This window comes from Barbus barbus, assembly GCF_936440315.1.
Source record: "Barbus barbus genome assembly, chromosome: 21".
In the NCBI taxonomy this organism is placed as follows: Eukaryota; Metazoa; Chordata; class Actinopteri; order Cypriniformes; family Cyprinidae; genus Barbus; species Barbus barbus.
This window is the reverse complement of record NC_136749.1, coordinates 1,985,995-2,009,893: the sequence shown is the minus strand read 5'-3', so window position 1 is coordinate 2,009,893 and position 23,899 is coordinate 1,985,995. Positions and strand designations below refer to the sequence as shown.

Here is a 23,899-nt window from a genome sequence, read left to right as displayed (position 1 = left end):
AGCCCCAGGTCCTGATGGATTCCCCGCTGAGATCTACAAACACTTTTGGTCCACTCTATCACCACTCTTCATCAGATTGTAAGTGAGTCACAACAAATATTAAAACTCCCAGCTAATATGAATACTGCCACAATTTCACTTCTTCTCAAACCCAATAAAGATCCAAAATTACCATCAAGCTACCGTCCCATTTCTCACCGCGGGACTAGACAAGGATACTCTCTCTCCCTCATTATTCACCATTTTTATCGAACCGTTAGCAGCAGCCATCCGCCAAAACAGCTACATTAAAGCTACCAGTCTTTACGCAGATGACATATTACTCTATTTACAAGATCCCTCATCATCATTACAAGAACATATCTGAATACTCAACTGGAGTAACTCTTCCATTCTTTCATTACATCACAATAGCTTGGATGTGACCTCCCAGACATCACCTATCCCTCTATGCACCAATCACATCACATATTTAGGCATTAATATTTCCCCCAGGCTGTCAGAGCTGGTTAGTCTTAATTTCAACCCATTACTCAAAACAATAAATGATGATCTTCAACGCTGGATGAATTTACCCTTATCCATTATGGGCTGAATATCAGTGATCAAACTGACTATACTCCCTAAACTAAACTATTTATTCTCAATGATCCCAACACAACCCACCCTCACCTGGTTTAAATCATTAGACTCAATTACTATCAAATTTTACTGGAAAAATAAGACCCCAAGAATTAAACTAGCTACTTTACAGAAACCAAAAACACAAGGAGGACTGGAAGCATCACATTTCTACCACTACTCTCTGGCTAATCAGCTTCAACAGATATACAAATGCATTCACCCAAACTCATCATATGGCTAGATATTGAGCAAACTATTTGTAAAGATATTCTAATTTCAGATTTACCATTCTATAGTCAGGCAATCAAAAAACACTCCTGTTTTAAAGCACCAACTATACCATACGTCTCACTGTTTTAATGCATCACAAAGTAGCTGAGACATATACATGACAAAAAAATGTAAATAAATTAATTTACATACAGGGCAAGTGGGCCGTGTGGGTGGGCCGGGTCCCTGACCTGGGCTGCACTACATATCTCACTTTTTTAATGCATCACAAACTAGCTGAGGCATATACACATCTACACATTAAAAACATAAATAAATAAGTGTGGCATGTAGGTAGTGGCCGGGGATGACTGATGTTTGGGGACATGAGAGATGGGGGGAGGGGTGCTTTGGGCCCTGTTGCCCAGCTGCATCCTTCCCTGGGGGCATGGGCTGGGGCGTTAAGTTCTGGTATGTCGTAGCCTAACCCTAACCCTAACCCTAACATGGGACACCAAAGCACACTAAAGTTCAGCTAATTTAATTTAATATACATTTAAATGATAATGCAATTAACATGCAATTAAGTGTCTGAAAATCTCAACATCCAATCAACAGCTGATGCATAGAACCCCTAATAATACAGAAGAACAAATCTGTCTCTCATCATTAATTTAATGGGGTTTTGCCACAAAATCACTCAAGAAGGTTTAGCACTATCGATTTTCTGAGGCAATCAACAGAGCCATTAAAGGACATGTGACTGATCACCCTATCTTAGACAGCTCCATGCATGCAGACTGATCTGTGTTTCACTGAGAGTGTTTCCTCTCACTGACCTCACGGAGAGGACAAAGCTCCAGCAGATGTGGCCTGAACATTAGCTTCATTGTTATTCTCCGCTCACACAATCCATCATAGAACAATAACACCACACCGCTCAAGAGACGAGCAATGAATTCATGAGTACAGACCAACCCAGTGTGATGAGGGGTAAACATCAGGCTCAACACAATTCATTTCAGAGAATTAGTCTTGGATTGTAAATGAGTTTCCAGATGTTTGGTCAAACTGGAGGTACTGTATGTGCAACATAAACAGGTATATAAAGGAAACACGCATGTCAAAGTGTTCCCTCGGTTTAGGTGAGTTAAGGCAGCTTCACATGTCAATAGATGCTGTGTTTTGGGATAATATTCAGCAAGTAATAACTTCCATAACGACTTCCAGAAAATAACAATAAATGAACAGTATTTTAGTTTAGGTGAACTGTTCCTTTAAATCCCATGAGTTATACATTTAAGAGATGACTTTTATAAATCAGAAGTTGCATCAGTGACAGCGTTTGTGTTCTTCCTGTCGTGAGAGCCGTTTATAAAGAACAGCTCTAAACGAACCCTGATCAAATTAACTCCACCGAAGGTAATTTATTCACCTGTCTGGTTTGTTTGTCATACAAAATGGCGGATTCTGCATTATGATTGGTCAGATCGCCTGTCAATCAAACTCCCTGCGAAGGGTCAATCGTATTGAATGTGCACTTCAAATCTTAAGTATGTTTTAAAACACTCTACTTGCAGAAAATGTAATGTTAACGAAATAAAAGAACACTTAAGTGCACTTGAAAAGAGACACATTCTTAAGTTTCTTACACTTTTCAAAAGTGCACTTTGTAATAATCCCAAAGTAAACGTTGTACTTTAAAGAGCATTTTAAATCATTATGTTTTAATAAAAAGTAAACAAAGAAGGTACACTTATTTTGATGTGCTGAGTAACACATATACAGTGCTTGATTATAACATGTGGCATGTTATTAGATATTAGATTGTACTACATTGTAGCTTCGTCATTACTAATGTGTAATTACAAATGCATTTAAATACATATACAGGTTTCAATAGAAGTATATATTAGTTTATCATACAATGCTTGTTTTTCACATGGCTGTGCTTAGCAATCAAATGCATTAGTGTTGCAAACATGCTACGAGGACAAGGTCAGATAAAGTTCAGTTTATCACTCTCTCTGTCTTATTTCTGAACTCGTATTAATGCAAGCATTCCTCTTCACCGCAGTCAGACACGCCTGTGAGGGCCCCATCCCGCTCAGGACAGCGCTTCCTGAGCTCTCATTGGCCGCTGTGGTCATGTGACTCCACTCTGGCCATTCTCTGCTCAACCTATCAGTGCACTGTGTGTGTGTGTCTGGCAGGACCGTGAGGAAGTGTGTAGAGAGTTTTGTTGAGTGCTGGAAACTCAAGCAGACATCAGAAGAGTGAGTGTGTGAATGTGTGTGGATTCACAGAGGTTTTTAATCCATTCAGAATGCTTTCCCGTTCATTTCAGTACACTTGCTCTGCTATAACAATATAATTAAATATCTGTCGTTTATATGGAGAATGATTATTGAACCAGATGGTTTAGTTATGATCTACTAGCAGGCGCTAAACTAGAGCATGTCCACTAGAAAAACCATGAGACTTTGGCATTTGTGTGTTTGTGTTTCATGGAAAACACTGACAGCACCAAAGACTCATTACAGTCTATTTACAGAACACTAATGATGCCTAATAGCAACCGTCTCAATCCCAGATGTGTGTCAGACAAGGTCGCCTAAAACAGTCTAATTAATAAATGATTCATTCAGCAAGGTCAAACATGCTCTTGATGCTGGCCATCCTCTGAATATAAACCTCCTCTGATCAAGACGTGCACCGAGTAGATTATCAGATGATGACAAGACATGGAATCAATCAAAATGGACAGAAAAGATCAACTGCATAATCTTCAATTTTAAGACTGCTCACTAAAGGGCCTGTTTTGCCTCTTTTTACAGGACGTAACATTGGTCTTTGGCGTCACCAGAATGTATCTGTGAAGTTTCAGCTCAAAATACCCCACAGATCATCTGTGTCCCTGCAGCACAAAAGCAGTCATGAGTAGCACAGGTACATTTGTAGCAATAGCCAATACATTGTATGGGTCAAAATTATACATTTTTCTTTTATGCCAAAAATCATTAGGATATTAAGTAAAGATCATGTTTGATGAAGATATTTCCTAAATTCCTAAATTTTTGATTAGTAATATCCATTGCTAAGGAATTCATTTGGACAGATTTTCTCAAAATTTAGATTTTTTTTTTCAAATAGTTGTATCTCAGCCAAATATTGTCCGATCCTAACAAACCCCTCCAGACGACGTCCTAACAAATATATAAATTGAAAGCTTAGTTATTCAGCTTTCAGATGATGTATAAATCTTTAAAAATTGACCCTTATGACTGGTTTTGTGGTTGAGGGTCACATTTATTATAACATCTGGAAAATGTCATTTTTGGGGCGTGTCTAAAAAAGAGCCCCGTCTTTAAAAGAGGGCGTAGCGTACACATCTCTGGTTTGCATACCTACAGAAATAAACAGTCGTTCAAAGCAACATGACAGAGCGAGAGAACAGCCAAACACACCAAAAGTGGGATGAAACGAAGTTGCAAAGCATTTTGACAATGCTACAAAGCTCACGCTGACCTGTCATCGGCACGGCTCAATGGCACCGATCAAGTCAAATACTTCGATAACATATGCACACAAATGTGACCCTGGAGTGTCAATTTTTTCAAAATTGAGATTTATACATCACATGAAAGCTGAATAAATAAGCTTTCAATTGATGTATGGTTTGTTATGATAGGACAATATTTGGCTGAGATACAACTATTTGAAAATCTGGAATCTGAGGGTGCAAAAAAAATCTAAATATTGAGAAAATCTCCTTTAAAGTTGTTCAAATGAAGCTCTATCACTATAACGACATGACAGTCACAAAGCAGTCTGGAGTGAAATGATTTGTGCAGACATAAACTAGGGCTGTGTATCACCAGCAAAGTCACGATACGATGCGTATCCCATGAATTTCACCTCAGCAGAACACCTGAACAGCTGTTTATTAAACACTTCACACTATAGGGCCAGTGCTAACTACTGCACAGGCAGAGCAGGCAGTTGACCTCTGCATTATGAAGGGCCTCCATAACAGGACCACAGTACAACATACTGTAGGTAATGGCATATGTTTTATGATTGCATTGAGCACTCCCCACCAGGTACAATATTCTGATGGTTTGCATCTTGTTTTTAGGTCCATAAATAATAATGTACTCGTTTGAATAAATTTATATTGTATGTTTAAAAAATAAAAATAAAAATTAGAAGCATTCTAAACTAATGTGCTGAAACTTCTCATCGCTGCCCCACAATTTTATGAATAAAATAGCTTAATCGCTCAAGAGCTACATTATCTTTCTCAACAAGGAGCTTGTAACATCATGGTTTCTAAAGCAATTAAAGCCACAGCTTCTCTGTTAATAGAGAAACGTTGCAAAAACGGAGGTAATTCATACAGCCTTGCTCTCTCTCTCTCTCTCTCGTAAATGAACAGTTGATGAATTACACTTTTCTGAGAATAGAATATCGAAGTGGAGATTGCTCAACTGCAAGCTTACCGGTGTTTTCAGAAAGAAAGCACACTCATGGTTGCCAGGTTGACACACTTTGATATTCCATATTGCGCAAGTATGTAGCTTCGCGGTTTACATCTCTTTATGTTAGGTTGTGTTCCTCTGCGGCCAGATTAAACCTTGTAGCCTAATATACTCTATTTATTATTTGTTAGAAACCTTGCACTTTTCCACTCTGTATTAAATTCTTGTATTCTAATTAAGCGTGGTCCACTGCTGCGCACGTGCGATCGTCAAATCTCTGTGACTATACATCGTCGTATCCAACACACCCTTTAGGTAGATTTTGAGGAGCACTTCCTTGAAAAACAAGTAATCCACTGCGTCCTCAGTGGCTCAGATGTTGGGAGAAAGTGTTCAGTCTTACACGCCTAGTGAGACTGATTTGGTTTAATGGGGATTACAAAATAAGATTATCATTGTAGGGTGGTTGTGTTCACACACTGCCAACACACACTTATGTCCAAACACCATGTAAAAGTGCATTTTGCATAATAGGTGCCCTCTAAATCTCACAACTCTAGTGAACACACTTTTCTAAGGAATTATACTTCTGATAAAGAGAGTAAAAAATCCTCCAGATTTCCACTGAAGGAGGGAGCTGAGTCATATATAGAGACCACAAGACTGTTTCACTTCAGACAGAAGACATCCCCTAGTAACCGCATAACAACATGTCAACAACCGCTCAGAACACCCTAGCAACCGCATAGCAATGCCTTATAGCACCTTAGCTCACAACATTGGGTCTGATTTTTTTTCATTGGATTTTTAAAAAGTCTCTGTTAAAGCATTATAAGCCATGAACAAAACTAACCAGCTACGAGGTGAATCACAACATTAATCTTTCATTTTAAGCCAAAAATTCAGACAAAACTAAAAAGCTTTCACGAGGGAAAGAACTATACTCCCATGAGGCATTGCAAATGACATAATCAAACTAAAAATGATGGAGAAATATAAAACTATTGATTTAAAGTTGTTTGTTATATTTATAGGAACAATATTTAAATGTATTGCAAAATATGCATATGTATACAAATAGTCAGACTCAATTACTCTGTGTTTTGGCACAATTTACTTGCTGCAACTCTCTGATTGATGGAATTTTCTGTACGGCATCATGGGTAATGTAGTTTTTCACAATGAATTCAGCTAAATAAATAATGTGAACAGACAGCTTGAAAAAAGCATATACCACCTGGTAACAAACTGTTGCACTCTATTGTGGCTGAAGAGTTTTGCACAATAAAGCACCACAACATTTCCTTTAGAAACAGAAAAAAAACTTGTTTACACAAGAGCAATTGCTATTGCAAAGAGAATTTACATAATTACATTTGTGGCACATCAATATTACTTTAGACACCCAACAGACTCGAGTGATGGACGAGTCCAGGTGGAGCTGCCAGACTTCCAGCACTGAGGTTTTGCTTAGTAATGGTGAGGTGGTTTGTTTGACAGCGACACACACATGAAGTCATTCAATGACGAGCCAAGAACTCCGTGAACTAATCAGCAGCAACGCGTCCAGTCTGCTCAGTGTTTGGAAAGCCAGCAACAAATATTTGGGAGTCAAATGTCCATCACTGGCCTTGTGCAAACGGGTTTGATGTGTGTAATTACATTGGTCGGTGAGGGTGTGTTACGGGATGATTTCTGCTGATGATCCATCTGTTTATGCAGCTGAACCAACACCAGTGTGTCTGTATAATAGCATGCCACTTATTTCCCTGCAGAGTCAATCAATTAAATCATTCATGTCTAATTCTAGTCCGAAAGGATCCTGTGACATAGAGTTCTAGTTCCAGTTCTGAGGAGACAAACCAAATTTTACCACCACACAAATTCATTAGAGCATGCTGTCGAGTATCAACTACCACTTTTTCTTAGTATATTTTACATAAACCACATTTTACATGGAAGAGTGGAATATGACTTTGCACAGGCAGTGTTGATAAGTGATTCTGTCACAGCAGTCTCATGTCTAATGTCTTGTGGTTGTAGGTTTGTATTTTAACATTTTAATTATCACCGCTTATTTGTTTTACAAAGCGACTCAAAGTATTTTCTGTGGTAATCGACTGCGTCATAGTTTCAGTGTTGGGTGAAACCATCTAAAAGTAACTCCATTTTTCAGTAATGTGACATTAGTTCAGATGTTTTCATGACATTATATAACGCAAATTCCGGAAATGTTGGGACGTATTTTAGATTTGAATAAATGAAAACTAAAAGAATTTTAAATCACATGAGCCAATATTGTATTCACAATAGAACATAGAGAACATAACAAATGTTTAAACTGAGAAATTTTACAATTTTATGCACAAAATGAACTCATTTCACATTTGATGCCTGCTACAGGTCTCAAAATAGTTGGGACAGGGGCATGTTTGCCATGGTGTAGCATCTCCTCTTCTTTTCAAAACAGATTGAAGACGTCTGGGCATTGAGGTTATGAGTTTCTGGAGATTTGGTGTTGGAATTTGGTCCTATTCTTGCCTGATATAGGTTTCCAGCTGCTGAAGAGTTGGTGGTCGTCTTTGATGTATTTTTCGTTTAATGATGCGCCAAATGTTCTCTATAGGTGAAAGACTGGACTGCAGGCAGGCCAATTCAGCACCCAGACTCTTCTACTACGAAGCCATGCTGTTGTAATAGCTGCAGCATGTGGTTTTGCATTGTCCTGCTGAAATACACAAGGCCTTCCCTGAAATACACGTCATCTGGAGGGAAGCATATGTTGCTCTAAAACCTTTATATACCTTTCAGCATTCAAAGTGCCTTCCAAAACATGCAAGCTGCCCATACCGTATGCACACCCATACCATCAGAGATGCTGGCTTCTGAACTGAACGCTGATGACACGCTGGACGGTCTCCCTCCTCTTTAGCCTGGAGGACACGGTGCTCGTGATTTCCAACAAGAATGTCAAATTTGGGTTCGTCTGAACACTTTTTTTTTTTTTTACTTTTAAATGAGCCTTGGCCCACAGGACATGAAGGCGCTTCTGGACCATCATATATGGTTTCCTTTTTGCATGATAGAGCTTTAGCTGGCATCTGCAGATGGCACGGCGGATTGTGTTTACCGACAGTGGTTTCTGGAAGTATTCCTGGGCCCATTTAGCGATGTCAATGACAGAATCATGCCGTTGACTGATGCAGTGTCGTCTGAGGGCCTGAAGACCACGGGCATCCAACAAAGGTCTTCGGCCTTGTCCCTTACGCACAGAGATTTCTCCAGTTTCTCAGAATCTTTTGATGATGTTATGCACTGTAGATGATGAGATTTGCAAAGCCTTTGCAATTTAATGTTGAGGAACGTTGTTTCCACAACATCAAATTGTGAAGGCTTTGCACATCTAAAGTGCTCCACAATTTTTTTACGCACTCTTTCACAGATTGGAGAGCCTCTGCCCATCTTTACTTCTTAGAGACGCTGCCTCCCTTTTACAGCTAATCATGTTATCTGATATCAATTGACTTCATTAGTTGCTAGATTTTCTCCCAGCTGAATCTTTTCAAAATTTCTTGCTTTTTCAGCCCTTTTTGCCCTCGTTCCAACTTTTTTTAGACCTGTAGCAGGCATCAAATTTGAAATGAGCTCATTTAGTGGATAAAAGTGTACAATTTCTCTGTTTAAACATTTGTTATGTTATCTATGTTCTATTGTGAATAAAATATTGGCTCATGTGATTTGAAAGTCTTTTTCTTTTCATTTTACTCAAATAAAAAAAAAAAAACATCCCAACATTTCCGGAATTCGGGTTGTAGCTTTTTAATGAAGTGCAAATAACCACACTGCGTCAGTCGCGGCGATTTAATAATCAAACACACACTCTTCTAATGCCCTCCTGCTCTATTTTATGTGGAACTCAGAAGTCTTGATTCATTTGAGCAAATTGGTTCATTCAGACAGATCATAACAATGACACAGACTAAAAAATTAATTGAGGGCCTGCGTGGCATTGCTTTTACATTGGTCTTTTTTTTTTGTAAAGAAACAGTTAATATACTCAACTTTATCACCATGTTTTGACTCGTTTACATTACGATACATTTTCAGAATTATAAAATTATGACTTTTATGTACTTTGAACTTAGATAATATACTAAAATACTTAGATAATATAAAGTTTATGTCATCCTAACTGATATTCCAGTTTATTTTAAAAAGGTAAACTTAATTGTAAAAAAAAAAAAAAGTGAATTACGTAAATTGTGACATGACAGTTCTATACTTAAATATCTATACTCAAATATTGCATAATAATAACAAAACTTCTCTTTAGGGAACTGATTTTTCTGAAGAGTAAAGGGACAGTCTCACTACAATTTTTTTCCATTGACTTCTATTCAATTGCATGCGAAGGCAGGAAACAGGAAACAAAATCGTGTGAATTTCATTGCTTTTCAAAGTTAAAATTTGCTGATCTCTGGCCTGTGAATTCATTTCACGAAGACTGATGCATCACATCGTGACCTCTGAATTAAAATTAAGCAAATATGAAATCTGCAGGTTTGTAGCAAGTGGAGCAGACTGATTACTTTTACATTTTGTAAGTATTATATTTTTTAAAAAAGAGGATGATGTCATTTTATGACCACTGCAGTGTTTGTAGAAATGTAGCTTGAAAGATGACTGTGGCCCTAGTTTAACTACTTTAGATTAACAACAATACTACACAGATTGAACAGAACTCTCCTGTAATTGAATCAGACATGGTGAATCCTTCATGTCAGGTGCTGGTTGAAGTGATCATGCTGATAACACACACAAATCATTTACTTCAAACAATAAATGATGAAACCAGAGGTTTGGAATGGACAGTTTGGGCAGCATTAACTCCATGTGAACTAATGACTGACATGCTTTACAGATCACTGGATGTGGGAAGATGTGTTGAACACACCTGAACATCTAACAGCAGATGTCCTAACACACCCCATCGTGGAACATTAGGGGAGTGATTTTGCATTGCTGTCGTGTTCATTTGGGTATTAAAATCAGACTCGGTGCAGAGTGACTGCAAATTCATTTTAGAGCTTCACAAATGTGTTATAGATCATATTATGCTTTAAAATGGGATACATTTGAGCTGAAGTTTATCAGCTCTGGCATGGAGATTCCCACTGCATGGTTTAATAGTAATAACCTAGACATAAGTGTTTATTATATTAAGAGCTTGTGAATGGGGAAGATTTTTGCTGTCACATGATTTGCATAATTGATTTACACACATTTTTGCTTAAAACCTCTAATATCCAGTTTAAAGGCAAGTGTTCACTGTGACAACATTCCTTACTATTGAGAGGCATTTAACAATAATGAATTATTCACTGGAGTAAAGTGTGACAACTAGCCCCGGTCTCCTCTGCTTGTATTTGTCACTTCTGGAGCCTGACTGATTCTAATTAGGTCAAAGGTAAGAGCAGAAGTGTCTCATGCTGTTCTTTAGCTGATGGTTTAGTCAAATCTTCCACACATGGTTCTAGTGGACTGACTCACCAGTACTGATATCTCGTGTTAGTGTGTCATCTTTAAGGCTTTCTACTTTGGGAAAGCACCGATTTAAGATGAAATCTCAGAGCAAATGTGTGTGCAGCGCAATGAAGTGAAAATGTTAGGTAAATGTTTTATAGCAGATGGACAGAAAAAGCTGACGAAAGAAAAACATGGACTCTTGAACTGTGGTTCATCATACGATCCAGCTGACTAGACACAAATACACACACACGCAAATGTGGATTCCCATTGAATTCTATTGTTCTTGATTACTTTATAAACTCTAGTATTAAAAAAACAGTTCATTATTTTAACTATAAATAAATATTTTAACTGTAAGGTTCAAACAAGGGTAGTAAAATGCCCCTTTTCTCCCACAAACAATAATAAAACTAAATAGCAAACACAGAACTTTTCTAAACACCTGTTGATTTTGAGACAGAAGACTTATGGTTTTAAAATGCATTCTTGACACAGAGAGTAAAGACACCCCAATTAAAAGGCACACGCGGGCTAAAAATGTCACTGAAAGCCTGCTAGTCTGGCAGGAGAGGAGGATGCTGAATGCCTGTAGCGCAGTGCAGTGTTTTCCATAAGTGAGGGAGATGGCTTGGCTGTGAAGAATGTGAAAGTGAGCTCACACTGACTGATTAAATCACACTGCAAAATCACACGCCTGTAGAAATAGTGCAGCTGCAAGATATATACCACTAAAATATGTCAGAGTTCTTAGAAAATGCCAAAAGAGAGATTTGAGATGTTTTGCTGCATGCTATTTGTAATAAGTCTGAAAATGTGTTTGCATATGGTGACCATATTTGTCATATTACTTGCCATGCATCAAGCATCACTATAGCTCCTCAGGGCCTTTTGCTCTCTGACCTTTGATCCCACACCCTTTAGCTTCAATTATACAGTATTAATTTGGTCTTTAATCAAACTATTTATTTTAACACATTATGTGACTCCATCAATATTAAATACAAAATAAACTTCGTGAATAGTCATACACTTTGGGGTCAAATGCTCATTTCCCTTAAAGGGACAGTTCACCCAAAAATATAAATTCTAAATCATTTAGTCACCAACAAGTATCAAACTTGAATGGATTTCTTTCAGCTGTTGAGCACAAAAGAAGATATTTTGAAGAATGTTGGCAACCAAATAAATGATGGTAGCTATTGACTTCCACAGTATTTTTTCCATTACTATGGTAGACAATGGCTACCGTCAACTGGATACCCACCTTCTTCAAAACATCTTATTCTATGCTCAACAACTGAAAGAAATTCATACAGGTTTGGTACTTGTTGGTGACTATTTTGGGGTGAACTATCCTTTGAAATAAGGCATTTAAGTTAGCCCCATAGCATCTTTAGAGCATGTGCTTGAAATGAGAGCTTTCTTACATTTTAGTAAACTTTAGGGGTCATTTAATCACCAATTTTGACCCTATGTATGTCTGGTTTACACTCACACACGTGTATTTGTCTAATTAGGGACATTAGGCATTAGTATTGTTATAAGATAGTTATAAATATGCTACTACAGCCTAAAGCTAACAGAAAACTTTCTGCATATTTACAATTTTAAAAAGCTTTAATGTTACCTACTTTATTTTTATACTGTTTCTACAAGTAAGGCCTTGCCCAAAACGAGGTTCGTCAGCTTCAGCTCGCTTCTGGATACAAATGTATCACCATAACATGCTCCACTCAGAAGGTGACGGTACTGCGGAGACACTCACTTCAGTCGGACCGTGATGACGGTGTCTCTCGCTTCTCTCCGCTGGGGTTAATGCTCCGTTACTGGATCAACCGCATCTCTCCTCCACGAACAAACAAAAAAAGTTTTCTACTCGGTAAGAATCGGTTTAACGGAGAGAGTGGCTCCACAAAGGCACCGCTATGGCGAGTTTGAATGGTATTTCCTGATTGAGGGATATCACGATCTTCCGCTTGACTCCGGTGATGCGCGCGAGGGAGCGAGACAGGCGTCGGTAAGACACGCAGGATCAGAGAGAGAGAGAGAGACCGAGAGAGAGAGAGAGAGGAATAACGGAACAGGCGGGACTTAAACATCGTGACGCTCGAGAGAGAGAGAGACTCTTCCGGACTCTTTTATAATAGAAAGCTATGAAGATATGACACACTTTCTACAGTTTAAAACATCTTTTGACTTTTCTTATCATTGATTTATTAATTACAGACACCAGATATAGTTTTTGATATCTTTTTACTTGTGAGTGCAGGACACTATAGATCATTTCTGTAAGTGAGGAGAGCAAAATAAAGCAAACTGACATATTACACCCAAACATTCTTCATACAGTGGACTGATGAGGCACAATTTCAGGAAGACAATGGAGATCAAACAAAAGGTATTTTAATAAGTAAATCCAAAAGACATGCAATAATAATCAACTTACATAGACGAGAACAGACGGAGAACTGAGGACGTATAAAGCATGAACCAAACAAAGGAGACTAATGAGATAATTAAGACAACAGGTGAACTGAATGACTAATTAAACAGAATGGGGAAGACTAGGTCACAGGGGAGACAGAAGACCAGGCATACAACAACTATATGGTGACGAGAGCTTAACGCGCTGCAAATACAAAAACAAACAAATACAAAACATGCCTGCAAATGAAGAAAACATCTTCATCAATTTGACAACACATGCGCTGCAAATACTCACAACACAAAGATGAAGATGTTTTCTTAATTTGCAGGTGCTTTTTCTATTTGCATGTGTTTTCTGAAGTTGCAGTGCGTTGAGCTCTCTTGGGGACCACCAGTAAAACTGATAAAAATTTGGGACCAAAAATAATTCACTTTGACCTGAGCATGTTTTGCTTTAAATGCTAATGTGATGTTTTTCCACCACAGACTGAACACAATGAAGCACTGCATCTAATAGTGTACTTACAGCTGACAGCTATTCAACCCAATTCATTACAAACCTTTCTATCAAAGTTATCTGACATTATCAAGATCAATTTGTTCTGACACAGTTTAACTCTCAGTTCTTTCATATTTTATTACCATTTTCTAAATGATAGCAAATAAACTGTGATGAAGGTGTCTGAATAAATTTTGGTTTGACTGTTATGGTATTCACAATATCAAATTATTAACTTAACTATTAATTTTTTTTCTTTTTATTAATTTAACTATTAATCATGCCCTTAAAACACAATTGATTGCACAAACCGTTAGCCCCGCCCACGGCTCACGCTATTGGTTGAGATTTTCTCATAGGCCTGCCCTTTGAATGTTGGCCAATGAACAAAAATGTAATTCTTCCATGATCTCTCCCCCAGGCGGAGACTCTGAGGTAGTGGTTATACTGGCAATGAGACTAGAAAGCTGTTTTGAATGGAAGTCAGTGGAGGAGAGGCTTTAGTGAGCTGAATAAAGTGTATTCTGTCAGTTCTCTTTCTGCAGTTCTCCAGTCGTTACTCCAGTAGGTGGCGACAAGCATCTTATTGTAGGCTTTGAATGAGTGAATTATTCACCCAACTGATTCAACTGAAAAAAAAGAGTTGTTCATGACAGAAACAAGACTAATACACCTTTAAATGTTAAATGTTAGGATGGATTGTGAATCTTTGATTTTTTTTTAATGTGTAAATCTTTTACATAAGACTTTTTCCTTATTTGTTTTCTGCTTATTAATTAGGTGCTCCTGACTGAGATGTTTATAAAGGAGTACATTTTTGACATATTTTTTCTTGTTGATCCTGAGTGATGAGAATCAGGGGTATTACATTTCTCTAATATAAAGTTAAGTAAAGTCGTGACGTATTGTCAAGTATGGTGACCCATACTCGAAATTGGTGCTCTGCGTTTAACCCATCCAAGTGCACACACACAGCAGTGAGTAGTGAACAAATGCACACACACACACACCCGGAGCAGTGGGCAGCCATTTATGCTGCGGCGCCCGGGGAGCAGTTGGGGGTTCGATGCCTTGCTCAAGGGCACCTCAGTCGTGGTATTGAGGGTGGAGAGAGCGCTGGACATTCACTCCCCCCACCTACAATCCCTGCCGGCCGGGGACTCGAACCCGCAACCTTTCGATTACGAGTCCAACTCTCTAACCATTAGGCCACGACTTCCTCAGATTCTTCAAACAGCTCATCCTTAGATGCCCTTGGATATTTACATTTATGCATTTAGCAGACACTGACTTACATTGCATTCAAGTTACAGTTTTTACATTTTATCAGCTCTAGCTTTTCCTGGGAATCGAACCCATGACCTTGGCGTTGCTAGCACCATGCTCTACTATTTAAAAAGTAAAGTAAAAGTAAAGTCGTGACGTATTGTCAAGTATGGTGACCCATACTCGAAATTGGTGCTCTGCCTTTAACCCATCCAAGTGCACACACACAGCAGTGAGTAGTGAACAAATCCACACACACACACACACACACACACACACACACACACACACACACACACACACACACACACACACACACACACACACACACACACGTGAACACACACCCGGAGCAGTGGGCAGCCATGCTGCAGCGCCCGGGGAGCAGTTGGGGGTTCGGTGCCTTGCTCAAGGGCACCTCAGTCGTGGTATTGAGGGTGGAGAGAGCGCTGGACATTCACTCCCCCCCACCTACAATTCCTGCCGGCCGGGGACTCGAACTCGCAACCCTTCGATTACGAGTCCGACTCTCTAACCATTAGGCCACGACTTCCCCACGGCTTTCCCCTTATTTGAGCTACAGGAAAGCCCTGTTACAGAAAGTTATCAGTATAGGCCAGCATATTTTCATTCAATATTACATCTGAAAGGTCATAATGGTAATGTCATAAAGGGTACCTAAAAATTAAACTGAATCCCAAGTTTTTGTGACATTTAAGCCATCAGTTTATGAATTATAACAATTTTTATATTATTTTAATATTTATACATTTTTTAAAGAGCCAAAAATGCATAAAATACATTGCCCTTCATAATGTAATGTATGAATGCAATACTTTAATTATGAAGCGCCGAATGAAGATTTGCTTAATCATGAGCTGCTAAGGTTAATTTTTCTGCGACCAACTGTAAAAAGATGAATTATTGCAAGCTTTTCAACATTCATGGTGGTCACTAGCACACTGACCCCTGCTGGTGATATAGATGCATTGCAAACGAGTAGGCTGGAAAAGTTTTGCCTTGCACTTAATAAGTTATAATAACTTTCATTAATAATGTTAATTTACATGATATCAACATATGCTGTTATATTATCTAAACAGTAAAGCTTTATTCATCTTTTTCCACATACAGTGGCCACAAAAAGTATTTGGTGTGTTATTGTCACTGGAGGAAGCATTATTATAGATTATGGACTTTTGTCTTCTCCAGATGTTAACTGATGGACTGGAGTGGTGTGGATTATTGTGATGTTTTTATCAGCTGTTTGGACTCTCATTCTGACGGCACCCATTCACTGCAGAACATCCATTACTCTGATGCAGAGACACATTTCTACAAACCTGATGAAGAAACATGTATATAATGTGTTTGCAGCCGTATACCGTGCAGCGTTGTGAATGTGCGAGGATGAACTGTTGATCCTCTCGTGGTCCACTCTCTGTGTCTTTTCCACTCTGGGGGCTCTACAGTCAAATAAGTACCTGGTTCATTGCCATGAAATGTAATAATCTCAGTATATATGCATCTTCAGTATATGACACACTCTGTGATAAACACAGACCTCGATCCATGTATATTAACACGTAAAACATGACAGACCTTTTAATACCTTTATTTTATTTAAATTAGAAACAAAAGTTTGATCAAAAAAGTTAAGACATAAATATCATCTTTGTAATAAGATACAAAGTTTTACAATTGCTTTAATGTTCTTTAAAAAACATGAAAACCAAGAGACCACATCCCAAACCATGTTTTTCAAATACGAATAAATAGATAAATAAAAAGATAAAATATTAAAACTTGCCCAGAAGTTCCTGAGTCCCCTTACATCACATTTACAATGAAAAAGTAGAAATCTTAAGACGGTTTTTCTTACAATACACAAATAATAATAATAATACTGTAACTATCGTCTTTTTCTTTAATGCGGCTATTCTTATTTTCTTTGTTAAATAGTTTATTTTAAGCTTAATTATTTCAACCTGATTATGGTCACTTACTCTGGCTGGTCTTCTCTTTTTATTTTTTTTAAATTTTTTTCATTTTGTATGAAAAATGATAGTTTTAAACATTTGTAGAGCTAAGAAGGTCCATGGTTTTGTGTGTGTGTGTGTGTGTGTTAATACCATTGACATCTTTCCATAACTTTTTGTGCACGTGTGCTTGAATGCATGTGATTTCTGTACATGATCTTTTATTTGTCCTTTGCATATACGCACACATGTGAGTGTGCAAGATTACAAACATCTCACATTAACAATTCAGCTGTGCATCTCAGCGTCTGGAGTCCATCTGCTCCGTGAACGCTTCAATAATCTCCATCCTATGACAGACAGAAAGAGAGAGATTGACTGCATTACACTGATGATTATGCTGTTGAATTCTCTTTTTTGGATCACAGGCAAAAAGCAGCCGGTCAAAGAGCAGACAGCGATTCAGCTTTCAGGTTAATGTCTGTTTCTTCAGGTTCCTCAGTGTGAATAAAAACATCATGGTATCATCATCACCCACTCTCATCTCGCTCGTGTTAGACGACACTCTTTCCAGTCAAGTGATTCCTGTGATGGTTCTTATGAATCATTCCATGAATGAACTATGAGCGTCTAACTCACTGAATTACTGAATGTTATTATGAAATCTCTGTGTGAGCGTCAAATCGCTTCTGTGACAAAACAATGTTCAATATCAGACATGCTATTTTTGGAAAACTAACTGTAAAAACTAAATGCAGAAAAAAATTGCAAAACGGAAAAGTTGCAGTTTTACAGTGAAGTGTGTAGTTTTGTCACCAAATGAAAGTGCAAAAATAATGACTGTTTTCAAAAGATTTTTCAAATTTTGAAAGATTTTTCAAAAGATCTGCCATTGGTCAGACAAACAGATGGTCCCACCCTAAAATCACAGCATTGGTTACATCGTTGTAGTGTCATGATGCTCAAACCAATAGATCAATGTTTTACAGACACTTACAAAGTCTCTCCATATTATTCTGGGATATGAGAAGATGTTATAACATGGATAAAATTACACACTTCAGTGCTGAGGAGGTCAAACTTTGGGAAATCTACTCACAACCTGTCAAACACCTCAGCTGCTGCAAATATGCCATATCAGCCGTGCTTTTATACACACAAACACATTCACGCTGCCCATGCAGGTCACAGTGAAGCTCAAGACTGCTGGAGATCATAGTGCTTTCATATCGCAATGTTGTGAGGATGATTCCATGTGCACGTGTGTTTATATGTATGTGTGCATTTACATCTATTTATGAGTGATTCTCATTGCAGCCAACATGCATCACTCTCTGGTTTAAGTTGCAACAGGAATTCTGGGTTTTTGCTGAAGAACTGAACAGCCATTCTTTTCAATGTCTATAAAGATGAGGTTCACTAATCTGATATTTAACATCATCTTCCCCAGAATTCCTGCATTGTTGACGTTTCCTCCATTGAGCACCAGGCACTGTACTTACTGTAACATCACCGTCAGACGCTCAGGCAGATTCACACTGAAGAAGGTACTTCAGAAATTCAAATATCATTTATTCACCCTCATGTTTTGACTTATTAATCTGCCAAGTTTGAATGTGAGACTTCAGTCTGTTTCTTGCACAATGGCTTCAGAAGACTTAAAAACAGCACGCAATTCACACGTTTTACTTGTACGGTACATTTTGCTCCATTCACGTCTATGGGAAAGAGCAGCATGAACATTCCTCTAAATATCTTCTTTTGTGTTCAACAGAGCAGGGGTCTGGAGCAATATGAGGGTGAGTGAATGATGACATTTAGTCACAGCTGCATTTACCTGTTTATCTGCTCTTATGTTATATGATTTCATTCTAAATCATTCATAATTATAAGCACACTATTTACAGCACTTCAGAAACTGCAGTCTAGTGTTCGGGTTACTAAAGTGTAATTCATTTCCAATCGAACTGAAAATGACCAGTCAGATTTCACAGTAATTTCTCAGAGAAATCAAAGTTACAAACGCACCAAACAATCCATCGGCAACATGCCATGCAGCCCACACCTCGTGGCCATAGAGCAACCCAAACCAAACAGGCCAATCAACTTACTACAACTTCAGAGGTAGTGGATTATCTGTTGCTAGTAAACCATAGCCATGGGGTCTCCGTCATTTATGATTTTCATCAAGAGAATACAAAACAGCATCATCAGTAATGAAAAACTGGATCATAGTATTTATTATTATGCTTGTTTGTCACATTTAAATGCAGTGTGTAATTTCTGACAGTGTTACTTTTGAAAAAATAGTGATTTATAAAGTTTTTATATCATATTTCATAGTAATGTTTTATTTTCACTTGATTTTTTCACAAGTTAGTTGTGTCAAATTGTGTTAATTTGTAATTTGTTTCTCCTCCATCTTTATTTGGCCCTCTAACTCTCTCTATTCTAATTCTATTCTTTAAAAAAATACTCTGTATTGCACTCTATTCATTTACTAACTGCTTGTTGTCTTAAAAAAACTAACTAACACTAGCGTTTCTAATCTTTTTGTATTCTATCTTTTTTCTTTTTATTTATTATACAATTAAACAATAAATAAATGTCATAGCACTTCCATATCATTGCTCTTTTGTTGATTTTGATTGCTTCTATTGTCCTCATTTGTAAGTCACTTTGGATAAAAGTGTCTGCTAAATGACTAAATGTAAATTTTTGAGTGAAAACTTTAAAAGATTTTCAGTCCTCTGGATCATTTTCTCATTTATTTTTTGAGCATGCACTACCTCTATCGCCTCCTATTATCCATTATAAGTTTGTTTAGCATTCTTATTCAGACAAATCCCTGCAGAATATTCCCTTTTTCTCATCTTCTCAGTTTTTCATTCTTCTCTCCTTTTGCATGATAAATCTCTCTCTTTCCTAATGTTTTGTCTGCTCTTACCTGTCTGTGCCTCAGTAGGGTCTGTTGGCATCTTTCGGTCTTTTCAGCTGCACTTTGAGTCTCTTCATGCCGATCTGAAAGCCGTTCATGGCCTGGATGGCCGTCTGAGCGCTCGCTGGGTTATCGAAGCTCACAAAGCCTGAGAGAGAAAAGACAAAGAAATGAATGTTCAGTGTCCATGCAAATTGCTGCTGTGCAGTTGCTGAGCTGTTCTGATTGGTTGAAAGTGCCAGGATTATTACTGTTAACTAAAACTAAGAATAAAATAAAAATTGTTTACTTTAAATAAAATAAACATGAACTGAAATAGTGTCACACTTGTGCTGCTGAGGAGGAACGAGGAGCAAGGAGACGAGGAGACGCCGGAGTAAACACAAACAATAGTCTTTAATATAATCCAAACACTGGGAAACTCACACAGGAAACAGCTGGAGACACACACACACACATGACGAAGTAGACCCGACAGAGACAGAATGCACAGACTAGGGCTGTAACCGAAATCGCCCCCTATACCCTTAAATAGTGCACTTTTTTTTTGAGGGGACAGCCATTTTAAGTGGTGTTCGAAACCATAGTGGATGTTCTCGAGTGCACTCATTCAATCCCACAATGCACCGCAAAAATTAGTGTACAACCGATGTACACTCAACGGCTAGAGATAACCCATAATGCACTGTGAGAGTCGCACACCGAGTGAATTCCCATGTCTCGCCAGAAGCTGAATCATCCATCCAATCCTTTTAGAAGCGCTCGTCCACTGCGTAATACAGCATATACAACACAGGTACAAAATTAATTGTAAATGGACTATTAGGGTTTATATATAAGTTCCGTGACAGAGTTCAAGATAAATCCTTCAATCGTACAACTGGAGCTGCCCGTATCAAATGATTATTAAACAGCAAGCAAACTAAGCAAAAGCGGCAGTCCTTCCGGTGCACTCGGTGTCTGAATTCACTCACTCGTTTTCATTCACTCCTTCAAGTGAACTGTATGAGTGGACTAATGTAGGGAATAGTGAATGAGGGTATAGGGGGCGATTTCGGATACAGCCTAGGACTTAAATACACAGGATAACGAGGGACTAAATGAGACACACCTGAATCAAATGACATAATAACACAAGGGAGAAACTGGGTCACTGAGCACATCGGGAGGGAAAACACACACAAAACAGTCCATGGGCGTGGCATATCGCCCCCTCCCGGAAGGCACGTCCTCGCACTGCAGGAACAACATAGGAAGGGACGGTGGGAACTTAAGAGGAGGCTCGTGAGGAGGATGATGAACAGAGTGCAGGGTGGTGATGAAGGAGGGAGGACACAAGAGGGACTTAGAGCAGGAGGAGCCCATTGGGACCCAGGCCGCAGCCACAATAATGACCCACGGTGGAGCTGACGGAGGGAGGAGCCATGGCGGAGGAAGGGCCGACGACTCCAGGGGGCCGACCAACGGTGGCGGAGCAGGTGTTGGAGGAGCCCGGGTGGAGACAGAGAGCCGATAAGCCAGGGCGGTGGGGAGGATCCGGGGGACCAAGGTGGAGCAGATGCCGCCGGCGACCGAGGTGAAGGCGGGGATCCGGAAGGATGCGGTGGAGCTGGAGCAACAGAGAACTGAGGAAGAGCCGAGGGGATGAAGGAGCCTGACGAAGCCGGAGGGACGAGCTGCAGCCGGACAAGTGGAGTCCCAAGGCACAGGATGGTCGACGCCAGACCAAGGCGGAGAGGAGGCAGAGAGGAGGGAGCTAGGAGCTATGGTGGAGCCGATGGGTCAACAGGCTGAGGCGGAGTCCAGGGCTTAGAGGATGGAGGCGGAGTCAAGGGATACTCCAGCCACGGTGACGATGGAGGATGGCAGTCCCGAGGAGCTCGCACCATGCTGCTAGTGGGCTGAGGGTGAGCAGAGGGGCTGCCAGACGACAGCGGAGAAAGAGGCAGGAGCGGGTGGGAGGGCGGGCATTTGTGAGCCTCTGGGCTTTCAGGGCTGAACTCAGGGACAGGAGCCCTCTCTGATCTTAACTCAGTAACGGGAGCCCACTCTGGTTTGGACATGGGAACAGGAGTGATAGAGGGCTCCGCAGCAGGCGGGAGGAAAGGGGCCAGATCAGCATCTCAGTCAATGAGGTCCCCTTCTATAACCTCCCAGATCTGTTATCAGCTCACCCCCAGCCACGGTACATGGGGCGGAGCTCCTCGCCGCGCTCTCACTGTCCGCGGCATTCTCCCTCGTGGAAGCCTCTGTTGCCAGCTCTCACACCTTGACTGATGTCACTTGCAGCTCCGGCTCCGTGGCGATCCGTTGCTCTGTCACTCCATGTGGCAACAGCTCGACGGCCGCGGCGAGCTCGGGTTCTCCGTCAACGGTGGGCTCAGGATGATGCTCCACGCAGCAGGGAGATGGTGGGCTGGGCACTGGGTCGAGAGTGGAACTGGCGAGATTCTCCAGGTAACAAATGGGAAATGGAGATCCGTTTCTCACCAGTGTCCACTCCACAAAGGCGGTGAAATTCGCTCGAGGACCATCTTCGGACGACAGCGCTCTGCACGAGATGTTTAAACTGGTGTCGTAGAATGCACAGAGTGCGTCGTCCAGGCAGCTGGTGAGACTCGCCAGGAACCAGGAACAGTCTGGTATGGCCCTCGAGCGATCTCTCCCCCTGCTCCAGCAGGAGGAGGAGGTATTCCGGGCGGCCGAGGGGATCCATAGGGAAACACTACGGAAACAAAACACTGAGCAAAAACGGAGGGAACACACAGAGGTAACTGTGTTGGTTGGGTCTTCTGTTACACTCGTGCTGCTGAGGAGGAACGAGGAGCGAGGAGATGCAGGAGTAAACACAAACAATAGTCTTTAATATAATCCCAACACGGGGAAACTCACACAAGAAACAGCTGGAGACACACGCACATGACGAAGTAGACCCGACAGAGACAGAATGCACAGACTAGGACTTAAATACACAGGATAACGAGGGACTAAATGAGACACACCTGAATCAAATGACATATTAACACAAGGGAGAAACTGGGTCACGGAGCACATCGGGAGGGAAAACACACACAAAACAGTCCATGGGCGTGATCAATAACTTATTTTACTTCAGCTAGTTGCCGAGGTACAATATCTAATTTTTTTTAGAAGTTGAAGTATAAAATAACTTTAAATAAAAACTGAAACTTAATAAATACTATATAGACAGCTTTAAAAAAAAATTAAATGACAAAAACACTTAAGTTAAACAACCTTTAACCTAAATTAACATAAAAACTGAAAATACAAAAAATCTAATTAGATCTAATTATAAAATAATAACAAAAACTATAAAATTTGATATCTCAATGATAATACAATAACACCAGTGTATTGTTCTGTGATAGTTGGGATTGAATTGTGGGAGGTTTCTAGGTAGCTGAAGCGGTAAAGCATGACGCTGACAAATAGTATTTTCCTGAACACATACGGTGCTCGTTCTTACCGAAGCACTTGCTTTGATTGGTGGCTCGATCGACAAAGACTTTTGCAGAAATGACGTTACCGAACGGCAGAAACATCTGGAGCATTTCTGAGTCAGTGAACTCCTGAGGCAAATGGTAAATGAAGATGTTACACCCCTCAGGACCTGCAGCAGACACACACACACACACACACACACACACACACATTAGACTCGTCCAGACATACTCATAATGAGAAACTTAAAAGCAATGAAGTAAACCAATGATTAACCATACACTTGTCAAAAAGTACACTTAATTGTACCGAATGTGCACTTGCAGTGTACTTAAAATTCTGTAAGTATATATTTTTTTAAAAACTGTAATTCTAGGTACACTGAAAAAAATTATACTAATTTTTTTTAAGGTAAGTGGTTGCAAACTATTTATTTTAACTACATTTAAATTTAAAAAAGCTGAACGTTTGTCAACTAAAATAA

At 39.5% G+C, this 23,899-nt stretch overlaps 2 protein-coding genes across 4 annotated transcripts in view; both read right to left on the bottom strand.

Annotated features, from left to right (window-relative positions):
• Positions 1 to 12,884, bottom strand: part of LOC306887413 (ceramide synthase 2-like) — a 32,814-nt gene extending 19,930 nt beyond the window's left edge. The window contains exon 1 of one of the 2 annotated variants that reach the window (XM_079445107.1): positions 12,476 to 12,884. The gene's annotated coding sequence lies outside the window, so the exon portion shown is untranslated. The remainder of the gene's footprint in view (positions 1 to 12,475) is intronic. The other variant, XM_079445106.1, reaches the window with a different exon arrangement.
• A 3,751-nt stretch (positions 12,885 to 16,635) lies between these two features.
• LOC306886853 (CUGBP Elav-like family member 3) overlaps positions 16,636 to 23,899 on the bottom strand; it is a 38,126-nt gene continuing 30,862 nt past the window's right edge. For both annotated transcript variants that reach the window (XM_079444185.1, XM_079444184.1), the window contains 3 exons: positions 23,441 to 23,584; positions 19,963 to 20,101; positions 16,636 to 17,365 (listed from right to left, as the gene is read on the bottom strand). In XM_079444185.1, the coding sequence (XP_079300311.1) occupies positions 19,974 to 20,101; positions 23,441 to 23,584 (272 nt within the window). In that variant the 3' untranslated portion in view covers positions 16,636 to 17,365; positions 19,963 to 19,973. The remainder of the gene's footprint in view (positions 17,366 to 19,962; positions 20,102 to 23,440; positions 23,585 to 23,899) is intronic.